This window comes from Rousettus aegyptiacus, unplaced genomic scaffold, assembly GCF_014176215.1.
Source record: "Rousettus aegyptiacus isolate mRouAeg1 unplaced genomic scaffold, mRouAeg1.p scaffold_m13_p_6, whole genome shotgun sequence".
NCBI lineage: Eukaryota > Metazoa > Chordata > Mammalia > Chiroptera > Pteropodidae > Rousettus > Rousettus aegyptiacus.
In genome coordinates, this window is record NW_023416309.1 from 77,328,368 (window position 1) to 77,343,608 (window position 15,241).

The 15,241-nt window shown below is 37.1% G+C and overlaps 1 protein-coding gene across 3 annotated transcripts in view; it reads left to right on the forward strand.

Annotated features, from left to right (window-relative positions):
• The window catches only part of METTL16 (methyltransferase like 16), a 70,969-nt gene that overhangs the window by 40,155 nt on the left and 15,573 nt on the right, over positions 1-15,241 (forward strand). For all 3 annotated transcript variants that reach the window (XM_016138907.2, XM_036223764.1, XM_036223762.1), the window contains 2 exons: positions 3,540-3,609; positions 4,660-4,749. In XM_016138907.2, the coding sequence (XP_015994393.2) occupies positions 3,540-3,609; positions 4,660-4,749 (160 nt within the window). The remainder of the gene's footprint in view (positions 1-3,539; positions 3,610-4,659; positions 4,750-15,241) is intronic.

Sequence of the window (15,241 nt, forward strand, 5' to 3'; positions counted from 1 at the left end):
TGTAACTACTTTTCTCTTGCTGCTTTTAAGATTCTCTCTTTGTCTTTAACCTTTGGCATTTAAATTATGATGTGTCTTGGTGTGGGCCCCTTTGGGTTCATCTTATGTGGGACTCTCTGCCCTTCTTGGGCTGGTATGTCTGTTCCCTTCACCAGGGTAGGGAAGTTTTGTCATTATTTCTTGAAATAGGTTTTCAGTTCCTTGTTCTCTCTCTTCTCCTGGTACCCCTTATGATGCAAATGTTGGTACACTCAATGTTGTCCCAGGGACCCCTTACACTATCTTCATTTTTTTGGATTATTTTTCTTGTTGCTGTTCTGATTGGGTGTTTTCTGCTACCTCATCTTTTAAATCACTGATTCGATCCTCTGCCTCATCTAATCTACTGTTGATTCTTTCTGAAGTATTCTTCATTTCAGTTTTTGTAGTCTTCATTTCTGACTGGTTCTTTTTTATGTTTTCTCTGTCTTTTTTTTTTAAGGTTACTTTCTCTTTTGAAGTTCTCACTGAGTTCATCTACTCTTTCCCTAAGTTCATTTAGTATCCTTATAACCAATGTTTTGAACTCTGCTTCAGGTAGCTTGCTTGTCTCCATTACGTTTAGTTCTTTATCTGGAACTTTGTGTTTTTTTTTTTTTTTTTTTTTCATTTGGAACATGTTTCTTTGTCTCCCCATTTTTCCTGCCTCTCTGTGTTTGTTTCTTTGCTGCTATGTCTCCCAGTCTTCGTAGAGTGGCCTTATGTATTAGGTGTGTTGGGGGCCCAGTGGCGTAGTCTTTCCTGGTCACCTGAGCCGGTGTTCCACCTATGTCCTTTATATGGGTCGTGTGTACTCTCCTGCTGTAGTTGAGCATAGGTTGCTGTTTGTATGTCAGTGGGAGGACTGGCTGTAATCAGTAGAGGAGCTGTTGTTCCGGGGTTGATCCTACAGAGCAGGATTTGCTTTACTAGAGCTCTGGTGCCTGCTCTGTCTGCCCTTCGGGTGTGTCATCTTCAAATATGACCCTGGGTGGTGCTCTGGCTCAGACTGATGCAGTTCAGGGCCTCCTGGGAGGGGCCTTACTACAAGGCAAGTTTAGCTGCAGCCTGTGCCATACTGAGGCCATCTGTCAGGAGCCACCAAGAAGCAATCCAAAAGTGACCATCCCCTACTCTGGGCTTGGATGTGCCTCAAGAGGCCAAGCTGCAAACTGAGGCCAGCTGCCACTAGTGCCAGGCTTGGGGCTGCTCAGCAAGAGGTACGGAGCACGTCAAGGCCAGATGCTGCTTATTTAGGTTTTTATGAATCTTTGAGAGATTTTGGAAAAGTCCGAAGCATGAGCCAAAACAGGCTGTTTGTATGGAAGTCCATTGGAAGCAGCTTGGGTCGGCCCGCAAGTTAAGTGGAGTGGGATCTCAGGGAATCACCAGGATAGGCTAACCAGTATTATTCTGGTTTATGGAGATTCAAATATGGTGACTGCCTGCATCTACAATCTGGGTGGGGTGGGCTCAACAAAGGAATAATGCCCTCTGCCAGTGCTTCTGTCCAGGAGAAGCTCCCCCTCCAACCCTTCTAAAGCCGGACTACTCAGTTTTTTTCTGTATGTACCTGGCACCTCCTGAGCCCTGGAGCTCAAAGAGAGTGAGTTAGTCAGCCAGTAAATTTGCACACAAACCCCTTAGGAGGAATGTTTGTGATTCCAGAGGCTCTTCATCTCACTCAGTACAATCTCTGCTGGTTTTCACAGCCAGAAGTCGTGGGGACTTCTCTTTCTGGCACTGGACCCCTGGGCTAGGGAACCCAGTGTGGGATCAGGACCCCTTGTTTTTCCAGGGGGATCTCCATAACTGAGATATTTCTTCTGATTCTCAACTGCCACACATGGGTGCCATACTAGCTTGTTTCACGTCTCTGCCCCTTCTACCAGTCTCAAGGTGACCTTTTCTATGTGTCCCCAGTTGTAGGACTTCTGTCCAGCTAGACTTCAGGTGACTCCCAATGATGGCTGTTCTGTATTTTAGTTGTAATTTTTATGTGGTGAGAGGAGACAAGCACAGCATTTACCTACTCCACTGTCTTGACTGGAACTCCTAATGATTTTTTTTTATCCTGGTTGTGAGTCATTTTTTTGCTTCTTTTAATGTTTGTTAATCTTTTATTGGATGGTAGACATTGCAAATCTTATGTTTTGGGGTGCTGTGTTTCATTGTATTTCTTTAAAAGAGTGTTGGACTTTGTTCTGATGCTTAAGTTACTTGTGATCCTTTTGAATCCTGGCTTTTAAGCTTAGAGTACATACAGAATAGCCTCTAGCCCCATTACAAAGTATTCTTTCCAGAACCCTACTAGATATCCCTTTTATTAACAAGGGCTTTCTGCTATCACTAGTAGAAACACAAACTAGTCCCAGCTCTGTCTGGACTCCAGGATTGTTCAACTTACTGTTTTATATGATTTCTTTTCCTAACCTCACCAAGTTTCACCCCACATGTGCAGATCATTATTCTGCAAAATATTCCAGGGAACTCCTCTGCAGATACCCAGAATTTTCTCTCTGTGCATCTCCTTCTCTTGTATTTTGCTATTCAAATCCTTACTGCCTCGGCCTCTCTGAATTCCAATATCTGTCTCATGAATTTAGCAAGATTATTAGGCTCTCTTTGAGTTTTCTTTCCCTGCATTGCAGCTTGGAAATTTCCTTCAAGCAGTAAGCTCTGGCAGTGGTAGGACTCACACATTGTTTTTCTCTCTGAGATTGTAGGTTTTCACTGCAGTTGTCCAACGTCTGAAAAATGATTGTTTTGTATATTTTGCCCAGTTTCCTACTTTTTTAAAGAAGAAGGGCAATTCCCATAGTAGTTAATCCTTCATAGATCGACAAGAAATGCTATATAAATTTTACACTTTATAAACTTTTTAGAATAATCAGAAGAAATAAATTTTGTCCTTTTACGTTTTAACCAGTTCACTCCATCTTCTCCACATTGCCCTTTGTATTTACTATAAAAGAAATTGATTTCATGTTCTATTGAAACTCTAGTGTAATATATATCCTTAATTATTTGCAGGTAGGGGCGTTTCAAAATAGAGGTTCACACAGATTTTTAAATTTCTCAATATGATGAAAGGGTGTTATATAGTACCTGTATTTTTCAGTTGAGTTAAAATTGACGTACAACATTATACTCATTTCAAGTATACATGTTTTTATTGTTATTTATTGATTGATTTCTGTCCTAAGGCTAAATGGCCTGTATTTGAGTATCACAGGTAAGACCTCTCTCTCTTTCACTCCCTTTCCAAATATATAACAGCCCTGAATCATTGGAGAGGCTTTGTGGGTTTTTCTTTTTGTTTTTTAAGTTGCTTTGGGCTTATTTTCCTTTGTTGGATTTGTTCTTTGTCTAAATACATATACAATTCTTGTTATTATCACTTATAACTTAACTCAGTATTTGTTTGCTACTGTACTCATTTTGTTCACTTGAGTAATGCTTAATTTAAAAATGTATCTACATAAACAGTATTTTATTTGTCTGATTTTGTTTTTTCCTAGGTGGTATAGCTGTATGCTGGGAAAGAAATGCAGCCTTGCTCCTCTGAAAGAAGAACTTCGCATACAAGGCGTAAGCCTTTGTCATTACTGTTCTTGTGTATCTACTTTTGATGGTAGTTGGAGTACAGAATTTTCCTTTATAACTTAAAACTCTAAGAGGGTTTTTTAGTTTTATTTATTTATTTTTTTAATTTGTAATTTTAAAGACAAAAGGAACTTTTTATAAATTGATAAAATATTTGGTCTCCTTTGATAATTATTTATAACAAAAAAAGAGTGGGAAAACAGGATAAGTAGAATATCAGAGAAACCAGAAATCAAAAAACTTGGCATCTGCATACCACTGACCTCACACCTGACTCCTTTATAACTGCAGAAACTCAAGGCTACATAAGTTAGGGGACTTGTTCTGGGTCACACTTCTAGTTATCAAAGAACAGCTAGAACCAGAATGATCCTCAGTCCAGTGTGCTTCCCCTTACGGTGCATCAGCTCCTTGCTTCTGTTGTGAAACGCAGGTGACAGATAAATACTACCCCTGTCTCTCCTCCCAGTTTCTGGTGTTTTGGCCTGAGTAAGGATGAGCAGGGTAACTTTTCAGAGAAAGAGATCAGATGTGGGGTCAGTGGTAGAAACCAAGTTTTGGTTACTTGCTGACATTCTACTCATCTTATTTTTTCTACCACACTCTTTCTATATTAAAATTATAATAGTTACAATGTAGTGTTTCATTTTCTTTCAAAAATCTGATCAATAAAAGGGAGACTACATAGCTGTGTCTAGCTAGGCTTTGGTGGCTTTCTTTCTTAAAAACAAAAAATTCTAATAATTTTACCAATGATTCTCTGAAGAGCTGTTTTTGGGTGTTTGATGTATTTGCACTTCTAGCCAGAACTATAAATTTTCTTTCTAAAGTTTTATGGGAGGGAAAAAACCCAACAACTTTGTTTTTATATAATTTATATATTATGAGGTAGCTAGCTATGCATAACTGCTGTTGGACAGTAGTGTTTGTTAACTGATAAAAAGAAAGACCAACACATGATTTAACATGAGGCAGAAGCCCAAAACATTGGTAGAATGACTTCAATTTGGTGAGATGCTGTGTTGTTGGTTTCAGGTTCCTAAAGTCACCTACACTGAATTCTGTCAAGGTCGGACAATGAGATGGGCTTTAGCTTGGAGTTTTTATGATGATGTAACAGTACCAGTAAGTAGAGACCTTGCTTCTATTTCTCCAAACGCCAGCACATGGTGGGTTTTAGTAAGTCGTAAATGAACTAAATCTGTACTGTCTTGCTTTCCCGAAGTTTGCCCCAAATGCTTATGTCAAAATGGAAAGTGATTATAAACAAGACACAGTCCTAGAAGGCTGACTCTATTGACGTGGAGCCTTTCTCAAGGGTTCGTGCAACTCGGTGATTCTTGCTTAGCAAACATAAATGAATTGGAAATGTATCTTTTAGGAATTAAATATTCAGGTAATACAGCTTGTGGAGATACTTGAGGGTCTAATTATTCTGTTGGACACTTCTCAAGAATTGAAATGGAAATTGTTTATTTTCCTTTGCTTCTGCTGCTTTCCCAGAGTATCTATCTCCTTGGGTTCCTGAGTCAATATAGAAATGGCCATATTGGGTTGCAGGTTTTTGTAACATTTAGAACTCTTCACTAAAATAATCCCTATCTCGACTTCAATATTAGCCCTAGACTATTGATCAGTTTTGAAGCTGGATGATAGGTCTTTATCCTATTGTCTCTACTTTGTGTATGCTTGAGCTTGAACATTTCCTGTAATAGAACATTTTAAAAAATGATTTGTTTCACAAACTTCTTGCTCTCTGTGCTACTACTATATGTAAAGGAAAAAATGCTTATGAACTGGTGAGACTGAATAAATTTTCTGGGCTATACTGAGAGATAGTAATAGAACAGCATCTGTTCTTGCAAGAGTGATTGACTTATTGTTGCCTGGATCCTCCAGCCTTAAGGTTATGCACACATTGCTTGGCATGAGCTCCATCTACCCATAGTATTGATGAAGGCCTAGTCTCTAATTCTCTATCCATACAATATCTCCTGTCTTTGTCCATATAATAATATCCCCTGTCCTTGTTCTTAGTCCTCTCCCAAGGTCTTGGCTACCCTTGGTCTCTAAAGTCATCTTAAATGTTACTGTGTCTATGAGCCTCTTTCGCTTCTCTTAAAACAGAGGAGTAGACACATGTGCAGAAGTACAAAGGGAGAATTTGCAGATGTTTCTGAGTACATGAGCTCAAATTTTAAACTGAGCCTATCCTTGCTGTACTCTGCAACTAGGTATGCTATTGGATTGAAGTATGTTTCCCAGTCAAGTTTGAATGGCCTGTCCCATGAAAGCCTAGACCCACCTCTGTACAATGAATGCTGTGTGGTATGTAAAAGTTAGAGTTTGAAATACTGACTGGTTAAAAAGATATTCCTGCTTTTTTGACCTCCCACCTTTTTTTTTGTCATCTAGAATACCAGGGCTTTCACACCAAGTAGTCAAAATCATTAGTAATGTCCTAGGTTATTCCTGTGCAGACACTAATAGTTGTAGGAAGGTGGAAGTGCTCCTGTTTCCAGATGCATTTTGTTTAATCTGCTTCCCACATGATGATGAGCTCTGGACCTCTCCACACTATCTCAAAGACCAGAGTTGCCCTTGCCCTCTTTGAATTAGTAGTTATTTCAGATCATAGTATCAAAGGGCACTATGTTTCTGTGTTAAAATCAGCTTAGTTTAAAAAGGAATCTTCTAAGCCTTCCTCCCTCCTTGTCTGTCTTTTAGGCCATCCTTGAGCCATTTATAGTTTCAGCCATCAAAGAATGCCTCTTGCTAAGAGCCTCAGATTTATCCCATGCCAGAGTACTCATCCCTCCCCACCACTACGCCAATCCAAAGCTGTTAATAATGCATTCCCAAGTGTTCCATTAGGTGCACTTAACTGCTACAGGAAAAATGGCAATTTCTGATTTGTGGTAACCCAGCAACAGTTTCTTAGCACTAGTGCTCTTCACCAACAACTATTTTCCCAAGGGTAGTCCCAGGACACTCATGAGGCTCTTAGTGGGCTGTCTTCCTGGTTCTCCTTTTCTCTACCTGGACCTCTCCCCACACCCTGCTTTTTGAAGGGGTGACTGTTACCTGACTTTCCTCCTTTTGCCTCTGTCGGGAGTGGGGGGGGAGAAGGATGCTCCTTTGAATGAGAAGAAGAAGCCAAGAACTAGAGCTAGTTAAGAGAAATATTGACCTACTTCCCCACCCTGCCCCCACTCCTTCCTTTTTAGGGTAAATGTGCAAGTTACTATGGCAACTTCTGTTTTCACTTGTCTGAGGCCTACTAACTTGTTTCTGTTGGTGCCGAATGCTGAAAAATTCTAATTCACCACTGATTCCAGTGCCTACACTAAGCCCATTACTTGTTTGGATTTATGTTAGCAACAAAAAAAATGAGTCCTAATGTTGATAGAATTTTTGTACAATTATTTCTGACTGATGAGGCATATAAGGAAGCATCTTGTAAGGACTATTCTTTACAGAATTTTAACAAGGCACTTAGAATGCCTCTTTGTCCCAGGTTCTCCTCTAATTGCTCTAGGCATTATTTTAGCTTTGCTTTTAGAAGTTTATCTTTGTTAAAGGAAAAAGGAAAAATAATGTGGGTCTAGCAAGTTGTACACTCTTGGTATGAGCATTGCCCCCAAGAACTCTGGTTTTAAATAAAAAATTCTTCCCCTGTGTTCAGGACATTGCCTGGGACTTTCCTGTCTACAGAATAACAACTAGAGGGCCTTTTGGAGAGTAAATGGAGGGCACAGGTCACATTAATTAGGTAGCCTTGTCAGTGTCAGAGTTGGGGTCTCCTGTCAGTGCTCTACTTACTGTTCCATAGGTTTTCAAAGTAGTTCCAGATAGATAGATTAGGGTGACTTATAGGTGTCCCAGGAGATAACAGTTGCGTGTAGACATCATGCTGGTACTCTCAGACCTCACATTTTAATCAGAGCTGATCTTTTAGCAGTATTATTTATTGGTTTTATTTGTTGAGAGGATTCACTGTTAAGAAATGGTTTAACAGTACTATACCACTATACATTATGCTACAAAACAGATGTTTAGGGAGCTGAGCTCTTGAGCAAAACCAGAGCTAAGGACCCTGTTCTTAGTTATTTTTCTTATTAAGTCTGATCTTCATTGTGATAATACCCAAGAAATAAGACACCATTTACTATCCCTTCAGATGATTAGTTTAATAGGAGAGAAAAACACTTGAAGCATTGATGCAGAATTGTATATAAGTAAGTACTGAAATGAATGGTAGGGACAAGAATGGCTGGGAGTTAGGGAGTTCAGAAAAGGTAGTTGTTCAGGATGAGCTCGTCAAAGATGACTTTATGGAGGAGGAATTAATTGTCAATATCTGACTGGTACTTCGTGCTCAGTATTTTCTGAATGTTAGAAGGAATGATACAGGACTTGTACTAAGGTGCAAATAGCGAGCAAGAAGTTAATAAATAGATTTAGTATATTTGAAGCACCGCATATAACCTTTGTTATTTGATGCTTCGCACACATTATGTCATTTTACCTAAGCCTGACAACCTGAATTAGATGATATTATCCTCATTTTCTAGACTGGAGGTTCTAAAAAGTCAGATTGGAACTCAGGTCAGTCCGATTTCATAGCCTGTGCTCTCAGTCAGTTTGTTCCAGCCTGGCCATGTACTACCTACTCATATAGTCCTTCAACATCTTGCTTATAGGCCATCCCCAACAGCCTCTCTTCTCTTGTAAGAGTCCTTTGGATTCATCCTAAGCTCACCAGCCATTCTGCCCAAAAACTCCTGAGTGGCTACCTACTGCCCATGGGCTCATTTGGCTCCTTGGGCCTCCCATATCTATCTTTGACTTTCCCTTCCATTGTAATCACTTCCTGTTTTCTTGACTGTACTATCTTCTACCATATTAGCCTCCATAGACTTCTCAGTGACTGTGCAGCCTTTGCTCACAGTCCTTTGTCCATTTCTCACACTTCACTAAAGCCCAGCTCAATTCCAATTTCTGCATAAAGCCTTCTTAACCATTCAGCCCATAGAAAGCTCTGTACTTGTACTTATCTTTTTCAGCCGTTTATATTCACCATAAACTTCTCTGTGACATACTTTGTATTGGTATTTTGTTTAACTCTGGCATGGTGGATAACATCAAAACTATTGCATGGTGTATAGAAAATGCCTTTTGTGAGTTGGCCCCTACCTATCTTTATGTCGAACAGGTTACTTAACTTTTCTAAGCTTCAGTTTCCTCATCTGTAAACTGGGGGTATTAATAGTACCTAGCCCCTAGGAGTGTTTTAAGGATTAAATATACTTAACACAGTGCCTGATATGTAAGTGCTCAATAAAACATATTGTAGTTATCATTTCCCATCATTTCTTTCCTTTATTTGATGCTCTGGTAATGTTGAGCTAATGCTCTCTGAGATTCCTTTTTTGTTGTTGTTGACTTAAAGAGAATATCCAGATAGTCTATAGATAACTAAAAATTGCCAGATGATTTCTCTCTTTCTTTCTGACCATCAAACTCCTTATCTATCAAGTTAGTTTACCACCTGTGAAGCTTGCCCTAACTCTTCTTAAGCTGATATTAGGATCCTTCTCCTGTGTTCACTATAGTACTTTGTCCATATTCCCATTCTTGTATCTTTTATGTGGCATCAACCTAGTGTAACGTCTGGTCCTCAAATAATAATTGTTAAATGAATGAGAATGAAGGAACAAATGATGTGGTACAGTGATTCTCAGAATTTTCCACTGAAGTACCAGCTATAGCAGAAAGTAGTTACTGACAAACCTCTGAGCATCAAGGTAACAATAAAGAAGTTCCCAGAAAGTACTCTATGGTCATGTAGTCTCTTCTTTTCTCTTTAAAGTCCATTCAAATTTCGTATTCTATTTCATAATTTATATGTGTTTGTTTTCATTTTTTAAAATCAGTGTAAATATTGGGTCAAATTGACATCTAAGAAGATATATTTATCATTTGGTTCTGTTGCTATTGCTACAAAGTATGACAAATAAGGTTTATTTTATAAATTGTAAAAATTGGTTAAGTCAGTATTTCTGTTTTTTTATTTACTTTTACCTTTCTATTTCTGAAATGCAGCTTTCAGAATTAAATACACTGCTAGATTGACTGGTCTTATATTTATTCTATTATTGTTTATCAGAACATTTTTATTTCAGTTTATAATTATTTTTAATTCCTAAAGGAATTCTTTTTTGGAATTTGCAATTTTGTTAAGATTACTTTTAAAGCCCACAAAACTTATTTTGAATGTTTATACCACAGACATCTTGATTTATCCATTAATTTGGAAGTTCCCTGAGGGCCTGAATCATATATTTATTCATTTATTCTACAAAATTTTTGAGCAGTACACGATAGTTGGCACTTAATATTTACTGAACCAGTATACCTTTTTTCTACCTTCCTTCATTAGAGAAGAGGGGATTAAGTTTAAGGCATTATTTTTTTTTAAAAAAGTTTTAGCTTTTTTTGATGTTTCCTTATGGTAAGTATTTTAGAAAATATGGATAATTTTTTAAGGAAGAAAATTACCACAAATTTCACCACCCAGAGATAACTACTGATAACAATTTTGAGTGTGTTTCACATACTCAAAGAGTAGTTTTTTAAAAAAAAATTAAATTTTAATTTCTGCCTAAATAATACATACAGAAAGCTGTACAACAAGCAGTACAAGAGAATTTATGATAAAAGCAAATTGGCCCCATCTCGACTGCTTTACTCTATCCCACTCCTCAGAGAGAAAATATTTTAGTGGATTCTGGTTCCTATGGTGATGATGCCTCCATATCTCTCAATCTTTTCTGTCCAATATTCTGGCCACTAGCAAAAGTAATTAAAACTAAAATTAAAAGTTTAGTACCTCAGTCTAACTAGCCATATTTCAACTGTTCAGTAGCCACGTGGGGCTAGAAGCTACCATCTTGACCAGCACAGATAATGAACATTTCTGTCATCACAGGAAGTTAATATGCTTTTATGTTTACTTTTACTCTATAGTGCCACCACCCTTTTTCTCCCTGCCTCTTCTCCTTTTTCCCCTCTCCTCTTCCTTTGTAATTTGTTTGTCGAAGAAACTAGGATGTTTATCCTATAGATTTTTCACACCTGGACTTTTCTGAGTGCATCTTTGTGGTGATAACATGTTCCTCAGGCCCTGTTTTTCCAGTAATTGGTAGTTAGATCCAGAGGCTTGATCAAATACAAGATTGATTTGCGGAATGGATGGGAGAGGGGCAAGACTACTTTCTAGGTGGTGTATGCTACACTTCCATCAGGAGGCACATGTTTGCTTGTGTCTTTCTGTAATGTGAGCAATCATTGATAAACATTGCCTAAATCCATTAATTTAGAGTTACAAAATATTGATATTTCAGTTCTATCATTCGTTATTAGCTGAAGTACTTTTTATAAAGAGAAACTTTCTCATATCAATTATTTGGTTACTCAACAGTTCATCTGGTAAAGGCAGGATAAATGCTTGATTATATTGCTTTATTTTTCAGCTTTAAGAATGATGAGTTGATGGTTCCCTATCTCCCAAAAGTGACCAAAGAGGATGGTTTAACTTTTGTTTTTAGAGTATCCTGAACTCATGTATTTACACTTTCAATATTTTTTAATCCATTACACTTATTATCTTTATTGATCCATCTTTGGCCATGAGGAATTTATTCAAGTTGACTCCTCAGTCTTCTTATGAAGACTGTTACAGTCTTTCATAGCTTCCTTGCTTTCTAATATTACAGGTTGTTTCTGGCTCATTTTTTTTCCTGTCCCAAACCTGCAATCAACCATTTTGCCAAGGATCTCTGCTTTGTTTTAGTAGGAAGTGGTGTTTAGAGGTACTACATTGGTCATTATTGGGTCGATCATTGTTTTTAGCCTTTTTCAGTGGGTAGAGCTAGGAATTATTACTATTTTCCTTTTAAAGATGAAGTACATTCTAAGTTCATGTCGATACTTTTTATTCAGTTTCTACCTAACATCAGTTGTCCATCTATATCTACCATTCAAAAATTCCTTATCAGAAATTGCAGCCATCAACCATACTAACATAATTACTCATTTGTTTTGATCCACAATATGCTATAAGTCTCAAAATTAACGTTACCATCAACAAAAAGATTTGTGAAAATAGCTGTATTTTTCATTTCTTTTGTCCTTGGGGACAATCTCATGATAGGTTTTAAGGTCATTTGCAATTTTTAGGGGTTGTCTTTTTTGTATAATTTAATTTTGTTTTGTATTGTAAAATATATTTACATGGTTTCAGTATCAAACCTCAAACAAAAAAGATCTAGTCAGAAGGCTAGCTTCTTTCTCTTATCTCATTCACCCTAATCCCTCACTGCTCCATAGATTACTATTTAAATGATGTTATAATTTATCCTTCCGTTGTATTTTTAATATAAGGAAATACAGCCATAGAGTTATAATCACCCTCCTTTTTTTTATTTTTTAAATTTTATTAGTTTAAGTATACAGTACATTGATCAGACATTTCTATCATTTATGAAATGATACCCCCATGCCTCTATCTTCCCTCTGGCTCTACACATAGGCATTACATTAATGTTAACTGAATTCCCTAGGCTGTGCTCCTTATCCCAATGACTGTCTATTAACTACTAATTTGTACTTCTTTAATCCTTCACCCCATTCTCCCAGCCTCTCAACCCGTAACCCCTTTTTATTTTATTTTTTAAAGAATTTTATTTATTTTTTTGCAGCAAAGAAAGTAAGGGTTTAATTAATTAATTAATTAATTTTTAATGGTGGCATTGATTAACAAAATCCAATGTTTCAGTTGTACATTTTAACAGTCAGGCATATATATATTTGCACTTTCTATTCGCCTCCCAAAGTTAGATTTCTTTCTGTAACCGCATATTTGACCCCTTTTACCCCATCTACCTTCTCCCTCCCCTCACCCCTCTGGTAACCACTAGTCTGTTGTCCATGTCCATGAGCCTCAGTTTGTTTGTCCTGTTCATTTGTTACTTTTAGGTATATACCCCACATATAAGTGATACAATATGATTTTAAACTTTTTCTGTCTGGCTTATTTTGGTTAGCATGATTATCTGGAGGTCCATCCATGATGTCACAAATGGCAGTATTTCATCTCTTTTTATGGCTGAGTAATATTCCATTGTATATATGTACCACAGTTTCTTTAGCCAGTCATCTATCATAGGACACTTCGGTTGCTTCCATGTCCTGGCCACTGTGAGTAATGCTGCTATGAACATCAGTATACAAATATCTTTTCAGATATGAGTTTTCATCTCTTTGGGGTAAATACCTAGTAGAGGGATTGCTGGATCATATGGTAGATCAATTCTGTTTTTCGAGGAAACTCCACACTGTTTTCCATAGTGGCTGTACCAATTTGCAGTCCCACCAGCAGTGTATGAGGGTTCCTTTTTCTCCGCATCCTCTCCAACATTTGTTATTACTTGTCCTGTTGATTACAGCTATTCTAACCCGTTTGAGATGGTATCTCATTGTGTTTTGATTTGCATTTCCCTAATAGCTAGTGCTGTTGAGCTTCTTTTCATATATTTGTTGGCCATTTGTATGTCCTCTAGGAAGAAGTGTCTGTACAGGTCCTCTGCCCATTTTTTCACTGGATCATTTGTTTTTTTGTTATTTTTGAGTCTTATGAGTTCTTGGTATATTTTGGATATTAGGCCCTTATTTGAGGCGTTGCTTACAAATATATTTTCCCATTCAGATGGTTGTCTCTTGTTGACAATTTCTTTTGCTGTGTAGAAGCTTTTGAGTTTGTTGTAGTTCCATTCATTTGTTTTTCCTTTTACTCCCCTTGCCTTTGAGGTCAAATCGATAAAATCCTCTTTGAGTCCAAGATCCTTGAGTTTAGTTCCTATGTTTTCTTCTGTGCATTTTATTGCTTCAGGTCTTATATTCAGGTTTTTAATTTATTTTGAGTTAATTTTTGGTGTGTGATGATAGACAACAGTCTAGTTTCATTCTTTGCAGGTGACTTTCCAGTTTTCCCAGCACCATTTATTGAAGAGGTTTTCCTTTCTCCACTGTTTGTTTTTGGCTCTTTTGTTGAAAATTATTTGCCCATATAAATATGGGTTGACTCTGAATTCTCGATTCTCTTCCACTCGTCCGTGTTACCTGTTTTTCTGCCAATATCATTCCGTTTTGATTACTGTTGCTTTGTAGTATAATTTGAAGTAGGACAGAGTGATGCCTCTAGCCTCGTTCTTTTTTCTCAGGATTGCTTTGGCAATTCAGGGTCTTTTGTGCTTCCACACAAATCTGATGTTTTTTTTTTCTGTTTAAAAAATGCCGACGGGATTTTGATGGGGATTGCATTAAATCTGTATAATGCTTTAGGTAATATGGTCATTTTAACTATGTTGATTCTTCCAATCCAAGAACATAAAGTATCTTTCCATTTTTTTGTATCTTCTTTGATTTATTTTAATTGGGTCTTATAGTTTTCATTATATAAGACCTTCACATGTTTCATTAGATTTATTCCTAGGCATGTTATTCTTTTCGTTGCAATTGCAAAAGGAATTATTTTTTCTATTTCTTTTTCTGACACTTTATCATTAGAGTATAGGAATGTTATGGATTTTTGAACATTGACTTTGTGTTCAGAGACTTTACTGTATTTGCGTATTGTTCTGAGTAGTGTTCTTGTGGAGTCTTTAGGGTTTTCTATATAGAGAATCATGTCATCTGCAAATATTGACAGTTTGTCGTCTTTGTTTCCTATTTGGATGCCTTTTATATCTTTTTCTTGCATGATTGCACTTGTTAGGACTTCCAATGTTATATTGAATAAGAGTGGCGATAGTGGACAGCTTTGCCTTGTTCCTGATTTTAAAGGGAAGGTTTTTAGTTTTTCACCATTAAGTATAATGTTGGCCGAGAATTCGTCATAGATGGCCTTTATTATATTAAGGTACTTTCCTCCTATACTGATTTTGTTAAATGTTTTGACCACAAATGGAGGCTGTATCTTGTCAAAGGCTTTTTCTGCATCTATCGATATGATTATATGATTCTTAATTTGTTTATGTGGTATATCACATTAGATTTGCATATGTTGACCCATCCCTGAACCCCTGGGATGAAGCCCACTTGATCATGGTATATAATCTTTTTAATATGTTGCTGTGTTCAGTTCACTAGTATTGTATTTAGGATTTTTGCGTCTGTGTTCATGAGAGATATTAGTCTGTAGTTTTCTTTTTTTGTGTTATCTTTATCAGGTTTTGGTGTCAGGGTGATATTGGCCTCATAAAATGAGTTGGGAAGTATTGCTTCCTCTTTGATTTTTTTGGAACAGTTTGAGGGGAATAGGTATTAAATCTTTGAACGTTTGGTAGAATTCAGTGGTGAAGCCATGTGGTTTTGGACTTCAACATTTTGGTAGGTTTTTGATGATTGTTTCAATTTCCATATTGCTGATATGTCTATTTAGATTTTCCAGTTCTTGATCCAGTCTAGGAAGGTTGTATTTTTTTAAGTACTGATCTATTTCTTCTAGGTTATTAAATTTGGTATTATATACTTTTTCATAGTATTCTTGTATGAT